The sequence below is a fragment of the Hyalella azteca genome, unplaced genomic scaffold (assembly GCF_000764305.2).
Source record: "Hyalella azteca isolate HAZT.00-mixed unplaced genomic scaffold, Hazt_2.0.2 contig15311, whole genome shotgun sequence".
NCBI lineage: Eukaryota > Metazoa > Arthropoda > Malacostraca > Amphipoda > Hyalellidae > Hyalella > Hyalella azteca.
The window spans coordinates 14,357-28,667 of record NW_025945168.1 but is presented as its reverse complement, the minus strand read 5'-3'; the positions used below and the strand labels follow the sequence as shown (position 1 = coordinate 28,667).

The window sequence follows — 14,311 nt, the reverse complement described above, 5'->3', positions numbered from 1 at the left end:
ATGAACGCTGTAACGTACAGCTTACCGTAACTATCTAGCATATCGTGTATCTTGACATCATACTGTACAAGTCGTTTGTACAGTATGATGTCGGGAGTACTTGGATTGTAAGTATCAAGATCCCTCATTTGCTACAAGCAACAATGTTTGTCAGTAAATCGACATTTATGAAACACATTCTAGCCCACGCACACCCTGATGCAGAATGCCCGCTTATCGTCACAGAATCTTCTGATCCTCAGAATATATATATTTTTTTTTGCTACTTTCAATTAAGAGAAAACATTGATAATTTTGGTAAAGCAGTGAAATTATAACCCTTACTTTGTTTTAAATAGCTTATTTACCTTCAATGATAAACTTATTCTGCGTGCCAGTGTGATAATCTATAGTTATTCAACTAGATAAGTTAGCTTGCTCCTCGCTGCCCTTAATTCATATGTTAACCAACAAATATTTTAAAGGGGCTGAATTCTCCCTAAAGTAGGCCTATAGTGACGCCGCTCTGATATTTCAAACGAATACCTAGACGAAATACGTGCTTGATGAGAACGAAATAGCTTTCAGTAAGTAAACGTTACGCGAGAGGATATTCCGCTTAATAAATTCTAGGGCAGATGTTGCTGATAATACGGGAACAATTGGCCTCTTCTTCCTTAGCTCTGCGTCTCATTTTATGGACAAACTTTCTTTAAATCTGGTTCAAGCTTCCGGCCGATGCATATGACACTATAAATAAGTTCTATTGTAAGAATTATATTCCAAAAATGAGTATTCCGAAATTGTTTATATTCGTTTGTAAAAATTCCATGTATAAGCACGACAAAAGCACGTAGTGAATACATCAGAGACAAGTTATTGAGTGCAACAATATGTAGCATAAGTAAGTGAGAAAGTTTAATCTCACAACCAATTAAACCGTCATTAATAAATGGTGTTAATTAAGCCACGCTGTAATTACTCTCTTTAAAGTATTGATTTTCACGACAAGCCAATTCACGTATTTTTTAATTTTCGCATAAACAAAAAGGAGAACAACGATGAAGTGAAGAGAGACATACGAGTATATTCCTGAGCACGATAATGTTGAGAACATTACGCTGCCTGCAGTACTAACGAAAAGCTAATGGGTCAATTGTCGTAATAGTAACTCACTTTCTCACCGTAGCACAGACACGACCTTCTGTCGTACCCAACTTGGCCATGATGACCCACAAAAGGTAGCAACTGCATCGCTATTTAGCCAAATTCACACTCATATCTCTGAGTATCCGAATATATTCTTCTCTCCCATGACAACGTCGTGCATGGCGCCCCACGCCCGCTTTTCCCGTCCTACAGAGCAGCTGAAAACTTCCTGTGTGCCGCTATAATTAAATCAGATCTCGAGGGCGACAATTAAATCGAGACCTCAATAGTGAAGCCTCACAGTAGTGCTCAGGGAGACAGTTTCCTCCAAGACAGTGCGCCGCTGACACCTCCACACATCATCGTTGCAGCGAGAAGGCTGTAGCATGAATTTTCAGTTATATTCAGACTGGATTTATTTATGATTAGGTATTTGTTAAGTATATGTAAAAAAGGCACACTTCTATCAAACTGTCAATTTTTGTTCATTAACAACAAATTTTGGGAGTTAACACGGATTCATGCCGAATTTATATATTCTTGAATAGTTTTTTAAAAAATGTCTGACAATCTACACAAAACACCCAAAACGTTTGTACACAAGCACGGGAACTCTCGTTTACTTTATTTAACTCTACTAATGACACGGTGTCTTTTTTATGTGTATATTAATTTGGGTATTGAAACTGCCAGTAGCACAATATTTATTAGTGAAGTCATTGTCTAGAGAATATTACAAGTTAATGAATGAAAGGTCAAATTTCGATCGAATTTTACCAATTAGGTGTTCTTTTGTCGTTAAGTATGTTGACGTTATTTCACCAGCATTAATGTATACTTCAAGTCATCAGTTAATTCTGGTAACTCTCGTTTTAGCCTCGAACTATTGAACGAACCAGGCTAGTCAAGCAACGTAAATTGATCTGTTACTTGATCCCTTTACTTTAAACCCTCTAAAAACGCTATCTGCAAAGAAACAATTAAAAGTCTGTATTTCATATCTTCCCGTTAAGATTATAACCCTTTCATAAGAAAACAAGTAATCATTCAGTTAAGAAACGAATGAGTTTATGACATTAGTTAGCAGAATTAAATAAGTTGTCGAATATAATTTAAAGATCGATGAACAAGTAGATATTAGGACAATTTTGCATTCCTGTGTAAAAAAATCAAGGTGGTTTGTAATCCAAGACGCGTAATATCTACCTGTACTTCATACTGTTCTAGCCTAATTAATGTATACTCCTGCATTTTGCTTCCAATGCAATGCGGAAATTGATTGCGGATCAGCCGATATTCCTCGAAAAACACTGTCAAAAACACTCACTGCACACTAACAGGAATATTATAAGAATTCAACATTGTTCATCCAGCATGCACTACTTACAAAATTATTTCTCAACATTTCCAAAAATATTGGTAAACGATTGAACTGCACTAAAATTTTTCATGTTTCAGACGAATTGTCGGTGTAATCTTTTTAAATCACCCACACGTAAAAATAACTACTTATCACCGATTCAAATCAGAGATATTTTAATCTATCAGTTTCGGCCAAGGCTAGAGAGTTTCACAGATCACGATCGTCACAAGAATTGTAAAAAGGAAGCACTCACTGACACTCCCCTGGATCCTGGGAACATATAACATCTACAAATCATCAATAGAAAAAATTCAGGAACGTGACAAACCGGAAGCAGTGGCGAAAATGACGCTCCTCTATTCTTATTTCAAGCAAGCGCTGCGCAAGATTAGCTCAAGGATGCGCAATCGCAAGAACATTCCAGGAGATCCTATCCCACCGATCCTATTGCTGCTGCTCCTCATCTCCATCTTCAAATTATTCACTGTTGGATCCACCATCAATTTGGGAAGAAAAAAGAGAAGTTTCTCCAGGTGGAATGAAGAGTAAGACATTTCTTAATTAAACCCATTTTAGTGAGATACTGACAACATAAGGTGATGGTAAAGATTAAGTTTTTGAGTGTTAGAAATGTATTTATCACTTATTTTTGCATTCCTTCATGAAAAGTTTTTTTGCACCAAATGTTATTATTATTGTTTTCTACTAACCTCGCTCTAGGATCCAGTTTATAATATACTAATATATTTTTCTTTCTTTTAACCCTGTACAGTTCACATGACGAGCTCATGGAAAAGGTCCACGTCGCTTTGGATGAAATGATGTCAAAATTTAATCAGGAAACACTCTGAGCTTCGTCATACTTTTTCTTTCATCCGCATTACGCACCCACTAGCTCATAAATATGTTAATATTTATTAAGGAATGATGCAGTAACTTCCAAATAACTTTGCACACCTTTTCATTCATTTTCGCTCGAATATGTTTTTTTTTGCCACAAAGAATGGTTTTTCATAGGTTCTCTGCACAGACGGCAGCTCTCCCTCAAAATTACACTCCAAAGGGCGTCAAAGTTTTTTTTCTTGAATTTACATATAATGTAGGCAGCATGGAATTTTTGTTGTAAATAAATGTTAGTGTCGTCTTCATGATACGTATTTCTGTGACAGTCCAGTACATTTTAATATACTTTGATATTGCATTGTCCAATCAAAGGTTTAGAACAATCTGATATTCAGGGCTTGATCCTCTTTTATTTATGTGCACGTGGAATCAGTTTCATTTTTAAACATTGCAGGACGTTTCCAATTTATGACACTCACACAATCAACAAGCGGCTTTTGCAAACAAAGGCTTGATAGAATACCTTAGACTCGAACAAAGTTGAACTACATGCTAGTCGCGAGGAATCGCAAAGGCATACTTGAGCAATGTATGCTAATTCAGATTTGGAAATTCAACCTGAGCAATTTTATCGGAAGACTCTCATCGTTGATGACGAAATCGAGCCTCATACAGCCTCGTCTGAGATACTACAAGATTATTGGTCCGCCGGTAGTAACGGCGAATATCATTTCCTGAAAGAAATCGATTATTCGATCAGTGAAGAAGGCGACCCAAACAATTTAGCTCTGGAAGCGGATGAAAATCTTGCAGCCGATAACAAATTTGAAGATGACACAATACATGGGCCGAGTTACGTGGGCTTCAGTTTCGGGGAAGCCCAGGGCATTGCAGCCTTTGACTTAAGTGACGATGAAATGAAGCATGAAGAACAGCTTTCGCTACAGGCTAACGAAGTTCAATTTAAGGAAACAGAAATTGTTAGCGACGACATTACACCAATTGAAGGGAATGAAGAAATAAACACTGGTCAATTTACGGAATATTCTCGGCATGAAGGTGTTAGTGATATGAACGGCGCCCTAGTACAGCACACAGACAATGAGGTCAACAACATCAAACAAAGTAAACGATTTAACCAAACAAAGCCCAATGCTCGAGTCGCCGTTACAGCAGAAGTCGCTAGAAAAAATTTTATTGACAGGGAAATTCCGCAACCACTTAAGTCAGATTATGAAAAGAACTTTGTTGTTCGCAAGAAGTCTCAGGAAAATCAGAAACCCTTCCTCCAGCAGACTGGAGACATAGAAAGGATGGACCGTAGCTCTGCAGACAACTCGGAGGGTCCCACTCCTATCAAGCTGATCCATCGTAGTGCGAAGATCCGCACAATATTTCCACAAACCAACAAACTGACACGCGGATCTGCTGAACGCCAAACAGAAAGATACATGTTACCAAGCGCTCTGTCCACACGCGGTCGAGTAAATTTAAATCGTTTTCTGCGTCCAAGTGCCTCAAAGGTCAAGATTCGTGGTCATAAGATGCTTGGTCCCTCTCAACCCCCCGTAGTATTATCAACCAAACTCGCTCTCCCTCCTGGCGGTAGCCCGGGGATTATAAGAAGACCTTACTTCAGGCCAAGCAGGGGAATTTTCAACTATAATTATCGTGTCATCAAATTCCCCGCCTTCGACCGGACAGCCCTGGTACTCCTCCTGTTGCTGGTCGCAGCGCTGGCAGTGGGGCCGCTGCTGCAGCTGCTGTCCACTAATCAGTTCGGCAAGAAAATCACTAAAGCCGCCGGCGCATCGCTGCTCGAGCGGGAGGGTAAAGAGGATGGGTGAGCAACACTGTAAGGATGGCACAAAAACTTTGCTTTATGAATCTTGTAATATGATTCATTTTCAAATTATGAAAATAATTTTCAATAATGAAGATTTCGGATGACAAAGGTATTTTCTAGCTGTTCATTAAAATTCGAAAGGAAGTTAGCCAAAAATTTTATATTAAAAATCTACCATATAGATTGTTTAAATTCATCGAAATTGGATGGGTATATTCATTCACTTATTCCATATTTAATACTGAGCATTATCTTCTGAGATATTATTTAAGGTTCTAAAATCAAAAAGGTTAATCTAGATCAATTTGTTTCGAGTCCGTCTCTACAGTAATGCATCATTGAAGCAAGAAGTTTTCGTAACATTTTGACCATTAATACTTAAAAATCTATCGCAAAAAAAAACATATTTTTAAGCAATATATTTTTTAGCGCTGGCAAATATTTATTTCACAACTGAGGTAGCATTTAGAAACCTCCAATAATTATTAAAATATATCTTTCATATTATGAAAAGCATTATTTGCAGGCCGATTATTGAACTGCACCGGGAAGTTGAAGGCGCCTTGCTGCAGGGGTCACAGCTCTACGACGACTGAGACCTCAACATCCTCTATTGGATCATAGAGAAGACTGGCCCAACATTGAAGATTGATAATAAAAATATATTATATTATATTATATTATATTATATTCATAACGTTCTTAGTTTTTTATTTATTAACAAATTAAAAGGGTTACTTAATTCTGGTTCACCCTGTATTATACTATATTATTTTATATTACATTATATGATATATATTATTTAAAATAACTATTCATTTTGATGTGAATTCTTGGATTTCCACTAACATATTGTCGACTAAACAGGATTCAAGTTGCGTGTAATGCAGATCTAAAAACGCGTTTCCATGTCATCAGAACGCGACCTGTCACTCAGAAAATGAGTGAAAGTTTGTCCAAAAAGTAAAGCACTTTCTGCCTATGTGTGGGTTGTCTTGGTCCACTTTGACCCTTGCAAAATAAAGTATCAGTGCGACGTTCGTTTTATGCTCGTGATGCGTGGTGAAAATGGTCAACACTTTTTTCACAACATTCATTTATCTGAAAGTTAAATTAATGAATATTCGCGGAAAATTTTTCAAAAATAATTTCCCGTTGTCTAAATGTCGTAGAGTTTCACGATAATCGGTGCTGATTTTTTCAAAACTTTAATCCAGGGACTTTAAAATTCAGAACCCAATACCAAAATTTGCATCAGATTAAATAAACTTGACTTTGGTTGTTAATAAATGTGTTCGTATTTTGACTGTTGCATTTCGAATTAATTGTTACTCGTTTCATTCATAGGCATACGACTTGAAACAATCAGATATTCTTCATAATGCATTGCATTTAATTATTAGAATAAGTTGTAAAATATAAGATTATATAGATATGTACAAGCGTTCCACAGCATATAGTTCATTAGTTAATCTCTTACACGGAAATAATCATTATTATCATGAATAAAGCATTTTCATGGAGTGACTTCACGTGTGCACCTAAGAATACTCTTTGATTTGGTTCTAGCATTTAAATAAAAGAAAAAGATAAAAACAAAAGTAAATAAAATAATAAAAATGTTTCTCTGATTCTACCATTAATGAACCACTCGCATATCGGCAATATATTCCGTGCCCATAACAAGTCTGTTTCCTGCAGACACGAGATAATAAAAATTAGGAGTGCCAGATTGCGAAGTGTTTGTTTAAGTGAGTGTTTCTTGCAAATAAATTTGTCTCTCGCACTGCCTTCCCTCAGCGCTACAATATAAGACGCCATCAGCATCCTACCTTGCTCTCAGTAATATTTAGTGAGTAAAACTCCATTGATCTCGCCGCGTTATCAGCAACAATCGCCATCAAATGTGAGTCTTTAATTTTTTGGAAGCGAGAAGACATCACAATAGGCCGCTGGACCATGTAAAAAAAGCACGAGATCAACAAATCGCCAAAAATGACACCTCACACATACCATAAGCTGAAATTATAGATATAAATATTGATTAATTTAAAACTTTCTTTGTCGGTTAATAAATTCAGATAAAATGATGAAACATCAATCATCTTGGAACATCAGGAGTCAGTGTCATATATGGTAATTTCCTTTTAAATCCTATTCCACTGAATATATCTGGGCCATTTATTTAAAGCTCAGACATGCACATAATAACTAAATAAGTTTCATAATTCAAGCAATTTAAATCATTAAGTGAATAGGATATATGCCAGTGTTAAACGTGAACGGAAAAGATGAAGTAACTACATAGGGCAACGTGGGGCAGCGCGCCCCCCACTTTTTTTAAACTAAAATTTTGACTAAGTTTTAATTGATACGAGGTGGTTCTTTGTTTTGTTTAAAGGTGCAACTAATGAGGAATGTATGATGTGAATTAGGCGCCTATAGAGTTATTCAATTTTTAATGAAACATTATTTTGTAAAAAGTGTCAAAATGGGCCCATTGCCCCACCCCTGGGGCAATGGGCCCATGGGCTTGGTCAAAGAACTTAATAACGCAAACACTTAGCAAAACGTAAATCCGTACACTTCATCCCAGTGAAACTGTCGACCGGCGGTAGAGAACACGGATCAATATCTGCCATACTTAGCGAGAAACCCGCTATGGGCCCGTGACCCGCAGTGGGCTCGCTGCCCCATGTTACCCTACGCTTTTTATATCACCAACATTAGTGATGGAATAGAATACGACTCAATATAGTTGACGATTAAGTTCAAAACTATTTACAAGTCTTTGCGCTGGTGAGATAAATTATCGAAAAAAATTTGAAGCGTGATTTTTTAGTGCAAATTTGAAACTTTTTTAGAGACATAGAGACAGTCCTTAGGAAAAATCTAAATTGACTAATCCGACTACATGCATCCATAACTTTCATGTGGTAAAGATCGACAAATAATTTTCTTCCAAATTTAAAATTCTACTCTTGTCAATAGGTGAAATTTATACTTTAATCCATGAAGTAGCGGCAATCCAAACAATTATTCATATATTTTAAAACTAATGAGCGTGCCTCGGTATCTTGGCATTCTGATTCTATTCTTCCAGTTTATTCTCAAGAGAGGAAATTCATCCTCCACTCACCCCAGTTTCCAATTTTATTCTTCCGAATGTACGTCTTTTAGGTAAACGGATTAAATGGTAGCACACAAATTAAAAAACGAACATCTCTAGCATATTTTTATTGTTTCACACCTTGCATGGGTCGCTCTGTAAAATAAATACTGACACAAAATTTTTATACAGCTCTGCAATACGCCGTTCATGTTAAATGGAAAGGCCAGGAACAAATTTTAGTCGATTGTAATTATCAAATTTCACAATGTCTCGGCATTAATGGGTTAATTAACATAATCCTCAAGAATTATCGACACAAAATTGCAAAGAGCGTGTAGTGGGTTTGCTTCAAATTTAAATGATATGTTAACCCAATTTACCCATTCATACGTGTTAGAATGTAAATTTAGCAATCCAATACTTGCCTCCAGTTTCGGCATACAATGGCAAATCAAGCCGTCATTATATCCATACAATTTCTCTCGTTGTACTAGTTGAAATTTTAGTCTTTTTGTCTACAAGAAAATCAATAATTTTCAATAATGACGGTACCGCTCCTGTATAAAAGAATTCCCAAAATTATCACATCTTCGCTACACAATATAGGAATAACTGTGGCACAGCGCATCACGAAACTTGACAAGAGTTAATGTCTACTGATCCCAAAGTTTCGATTCACCGAGGGATCACTGCGTTTCGATAGCCGTGCAGCAAATCGTTTCTTAAGCTGGAAGTTTCCTCGATCTCTCACGAACCGACCAACCGCGTCTTTGTTTTCCTTCAAAAACCTGCTACCAAAGAACTCATTCTCAGCCGGTGCAATGTCGTAGTCGGGGTACGGCAGGATAAGAGGCGTGTTGTCCGCTTCGGGGGACAACCAAGGCCCGGAGGAGCGAGGACCCTGCAGGGGTTCGTCAGGAGTGGGGTGGTGGTCACGCTCAAGGTCCAAGTCAAGCTCGACAAATCCAGCCGGGTCATTCTCACCGTCTGGAGTTGCATTGCCTGAAGCTGCTGCTACTTCACTGGAAAATACAAAAATATTCATTCAGTGTAATTTTTTAAGTGACTTGTTGTTCTGATGCAAATTGTTCCGATGCATTGTGACGTTGCAATTTTGCTGCATCGGAATTCTTTTAATAAATTAACAACCATATTTTCGATGGTTGTTGCGTCTCGAGTCTAAATAATATGCGTTAAAAATTACTTTTTGTAGACAACACTTCTAAAGAGACCAGGGCCTGCGATGTTACTATGTACAATGAATTTCTTTGAATTTCCTATTTTTTATTTATAAATATAATTTTTTTTAATTTTCAAGATAGGCCTATAAATTTTTGTGATTTTCAAATTATTTATTTTGTCAATTGATTCATGTATTGTATCCTACTTAACGCAATTGCGCAAAATTTCAGATCGATTTTACAGGTAGAAGTATGTAGAATATCGATTATAAGATTTGTAGAAGACAGACAAACAAACAACAAGAAGTGAAGTTAAGGGGACCTGCTACCCAAAATCTTGAATTTTGGCGTTTTTGTGTTTTCGTGCTCATCTGAAAGCTGGAATTCTGCTCTTTCCAATGGCACCACTGCCATCGCTGTACGTCAATATTTACGTTAATGACGTCTCTTTAAAGGGAAGCGGGTGTCCACTCACCCCATGGCCCGCTTGGTGAAGAGCGTGAGGGAGCAGCGGCACCCAGCGAAGCGCCCAATGATGCCCGTGCGGTGGCAGATGCTGGAGCAATCGTTGTAGCGGGCGCCGCCCGTTGCATCACCCAGAGCCATCATCACCAGCAGCGCGGCTGCCGTCGTAACAAAGATGGTCTGCAGAGCAAAATATGCATCACTATGATTCACCATAATCTCGGCATTCTTACTAATAGGTCACCACTAAAGCCATCATCACCACGAAAACTTTTGGCGAGGTGAGGAAAGGATGAATTTCTTTGTGGGTTTTGGACAAAAAATACCGATACCTTAATTAGGATTAATAGGCTGACTGTCTCATTAAAGTCAATCTCACATATATAAATATTTTTGTTAAAACTTTTTTGTGTGCGTTAATGAGTGTTTGAAGCCTGGCACCCCAATATATAGGAACTGTTAAGGAGGATATATACGATTCTTATATTGTCGGAACATTACTAGAACCTGAAATTTTATTCTTCTTGGGAGAATAGAAAATGAAGGAAAGAAAAAGAGGAAAAGATTGGATAAAAAATAAAATTAAATTTTTAAATAGCTATATCTAAATTTAACTACTACTCTAAACTTCGTAATTCATCTGAGTTCAATTTTAAATAGAGGAAAATTATTTATTTTTACTATTTTTAAACGAGAGTTGAATGAGGTTTCTATGTTATAATCCAGCGAAAATATGGGTTTAATACTTTTATTTTCAACTATCACAAATTAGCCTTATTATAAATTACTGGATACGTGTTAATAGGATTAAAAAATTACAGGGATTTACAGGCTATGCCGATTTAACCAGCTAGTAGGATATAAAAATCGTTAATTTATATTCTATATATTTTGTCCCAGTTGTGACTCATTCCTTGATCCACGTAATATATTCTGTGAATAAACATTTTTATCAAATTCAATTCGACGTTAAGTAATACTATTGTGAATATTTATCTTTCATAAACTTTATGGACAGGCCACATATCAGGCCTACTCTTCAGCGCTGACATCACTATGTTTTGTTGTTGTGTTATATATAACTCAATTTTTATGGAATTATGGAACAAATTTTTTTGTCCTTCTCGAATTAAGATTTGTTGTCCTTCTCAAAGATTTTTGTTGTTGTCCTTCTTGAATTAAATCCTTAGAACGTCAGCAATTGGTCGCACGCACGTCACTTCAGATGGCGGTTCTGCGCCAAAGCAGGCTCTTGCACAGAAGAAAATTGAATTTCTACGATAATTCCATCTACCCAAGGACTCGGCCCCGACTTTGCACAGCTTGTTGTAAACAAAAAGAGTCCTGTGGGGAAAGCTCCCCTAAAAAATTCTCACAAAACCTGCTCATGCAGCGATCGAAAATTGTAGTGGACATGAGAATTTTTGAAGGTCAGATGCAGTATTTTTTTGAGCCAAAAATTCAGGAAACCCAATTAAGGTAAATAAACCCATGTAGGCTTGGATGTTTGCTGAGGTTGTTTTATTTAGACAGTGAGGCTATAGTGGAGGCAGACTCGACGAAAGCACTCGTGTGCACAGGATAGTTTACATATGCATCAGTAAATAGCAATCAAACAATTTAGTGAACGATTGGAAGAATACGGGATTCTTCTTCGGCCCGAGTCAAAAAGTAAACTCAAAAGAAAGTTTGAAAGCTTTATTTTTATCGGAGAATCTATTTCTAGATAAAATATTCAACTTTATGAGAATTCGCTGCTACTTTCATGCAGATTTCTCCAAAGATTACATAATTTTTTATCGGCATTGACATGCTAAAAAATTATGAAACTTAGTATATGATAACCTGCTGAAGACTAAAAAACTTAATCCCTACTAACCTGCTGCAGATTTATTAACCCTGCAAGTAATTCCTCAAATCAGCGCAATCTTTTACCTCAGGAATTTCTGATAGAGAACTTGTAGTCTCCTTATTTCCGTCTTTGTTACAATTAAAACTAATTTATAGCTAATTATTTACTTCTTTTTACATTAATTATGATATTGTTAAAAGAACTTCATGCACGGAACTCATTCATGTAAATCCAAGTAACCACATGACAGTTCATAAATCGAGGGGTCAGCCTATCAGGAACTAATTCTTACACCAGCAGCAATGTTATCAGTTGAGGTTAGAAATAAGAAGGAATAATCAAACTTTTTCGAGTCGAATTTTCATGCATGACTATAAAACTTTATGATATTTTCCATGCACAGCAAAAACCTTTTTAGCGCATTTTCTCATTAATGAAAAAAATGCACTATTGTGCTCGCCATGTCCGTCTGTCTGTCTGCCCGTCCGTCTGTCCGTGACCTCAAGTTTTCGTCGACGAGAAAATGCGCTCTCTGTCACTCACTGCAGTGAGTACTGAGTTATATTTTTTATACTTATCCTGCATAGCAATTGACTATCAAGTCCAGCGAATGTATTATTCAGCAGATAAACATTCATATCAAGCTTGGTTGTAGTAAAAGCTTTTGTTTACGTTTTTGCTGTTAGGCTCACGTTTTTCATACAAGACACATGACTTTCTATGCCTGGTAAAAAGTTTAATAACCCAGTATGATAAGTTTTATACTCTAATGCAAGCCTCGCGAGTTTTGAAACTGCATCAAGACATACTCCCTACATCATCATCACTTAAGTTGAACTCTTGCTTCATTTATTCACGAGTCAGTGGAAACAAAACTTTGTGGAATAACACATGAAAAATTGAGAAAAACTAAGAAATTATGTAAAATGAATGTTTTATAATACCGGAACGACGTTTAAACGGCCCGCTCGTCGGATTTCCTTTACATTGAAATGAAATTAAATGGAATATAGATAAAGCTTTCCTGTAACAGAGGTCGGGTAGCATAGATGTGAAACGGTTGTAGGCACTAAACTGTGTTTTGAAATACAGTGGGTTTTACAGATCGAATATGATCAATTTTTTTGAACAATTGACTTCATAGCCTGAAGTTGAATGATATGCTCGAATGATATGTTCGAATGATATGTTTGAATGATATGTTCGAATGATATGTTCGAAACATATGTAGAGGAGGTCAGTAAACAAATGTTAGTGTGGACACCTATAACACATTGAATAAATTAATACATTGAAAAGAAACTTTAATCTAGAAATGGTGAGAATTAATTAAGAAGAATTTCATTTTCTCCATTGCCTTGAACAACCTTCAACAGTTTTAAAAAGCTTCATACGAATAAACTAAACAACTTTCTTAATTAAAATTCTTCCTAATACCATGAAATTAATAATACTCACTATTTGGTTACAATTAAAATAAATAAACAATATTTTATGCCTTGAATGAGCGTTGAGTTTCTGCTTGTCTTAGCAACACAAAGGAAAACAATGTAACGCTATATGCTGACAAACATTTGTATCATTTTAGACATGTACACCATCGGCATTCCCAGTACAGTAAACACATTGGAACATTGAATTTCTTTAACCCTAGTCGGAATAATTTGAAGGAGCCATCAATAAAAGATTAGATGATATTATTAAATTAATGTAGCGCTCATTATTCAATTCTTGTTTTGAATAACTAATGCGTACAATGGAATGGTTTCCACTCATATATATATGATTCCTACATAGCTTATTTGTTATTTTTTTTAAGAATAGCACAGATGTACATAATGGACAGATGTAATGGAATATATAATGGAATAATAACACCGCCGTATATAATGGAAGAATTTCTATTCATGTTATTTCAATTCAATCATTGTACGATTCTGATTTTAATTGATCAAGGTGTACGATGGAAGGATTTCCACCCATATTATTTTTATCCATAGTTAGTTCATAATTAAGTTTCTTACTGATTTATTAAAGTGCACAATAGAAGCATCTACACTAATATTATTTTAATTCATCTATAGTTTGTAATTAACTTCTTATTTCATTTAACTGACGAGCACAAATATAAGGAGTTCCACTTACGTGCTGCATGTGTTCAAGCTTTGAGCCCTGCTCGAGTTAATCCTGCCTATGACAGTCCGCGTTGGTGTGGCTAGAGCAGAGGACCAAATGTCCTGAGATGTGTTGCGTCCTGCGAACAGTGACCGAATGGGCAGAGATGACGACAAACTTCCTTTATATAGGGAGTGCCTGCGTGACCATTGTCGTCGCGGTGTCAAGGGAATATTTTTATTGAGATATATCGATGGAAACCCTGAGGTAAAGTGATGAAATTAGGTTAGTGTGCCTTGCACGAGACGCATCACTTCATCGAGTGAAGTTCAATGTCAGTTACACTTCTTCTATGGGAGTTTCTCATTTGAAATTCTCAATGGTTTTACCTAAACTTTGATTATAA

General features: G+C 36.4%; 2 protein-coding genes across 2 annotated transcripts; one reads left to right on the top strand and one right to left on the bottom strand.

Moving 5' to 3' along the window:
* Positions 1-2,591: 2,591 nt before the first annotated feature.
* LOC108674477 lies at positions 2,592-5,825 on the top strand. The gene is made up of 3 exons (XM_018162431.2): positions 2,592-3,036; positions 3,264-5,177; positions 5,707-5,825. Exons 2-3 carry the CDS (start codon positions 3,922-3,924, stop codon positions 5,774-5,776), a joined length of 1,326 nt encoding a protein of 441 aa, XP_018017920.1. The 5' UTR covers positions 2,592-3,036; positions 3,264-3,921; the 3' UTR covers positions 5,777-5,825.
* Positions 5,826-8,431: 2,606 nt separating this feature from the next.
* Positions 8,432-14,046, bottom strand: LOC125179131. The gene is made up of 3 exons (XM_047884360.1): positions 13,936-14,046; positions 9,949-10,118; positions 8,432-9,314 (listed from the first exon to the last, which is right to left on the bottom strand). The coding sequence occupies exons 1-3, from the start codon at positions 13,942-13,944 to the stop codon at positions 8,939-8,941; spliced, it is 555 nt and encodes a 184-aa protein (XP_047740316.1). The 5' UTR covers positions 13,945-14,046; the 3' UTR covers positions 8,432-8,938.
* Between the last annotated feature and the right edge of the window lie 265 nt (positions 14,047-14,311).

Excerpts from the sequence above, each read along its gene's own strand:
- LOC125179131 (XM_047884360.1), bottom strand. Across the intron at positions 9,315-9,948 it reads TTCACCAAGCGGGCCATGGG|TGAAGTAGCAGCAGCTTCAG; the intron begins GTGAGTGGACAC and ends TGTATTTTCCAG.
- LOC108674477 (XM_018162431.2), top strand. The coding sequence starts at position 3,922 with ATGTATGCTAATTCAGATTTGGAAATTCAACCTGAGCAATTTTATCGG. Across the intron at positions 5,178-5,706 it reads CGGGAGGGTAAAGAGGATGG|GCCGATTATTGAACTGCACC; the intron begins GTGAGCAACACT and ends CATTATTTGCAG.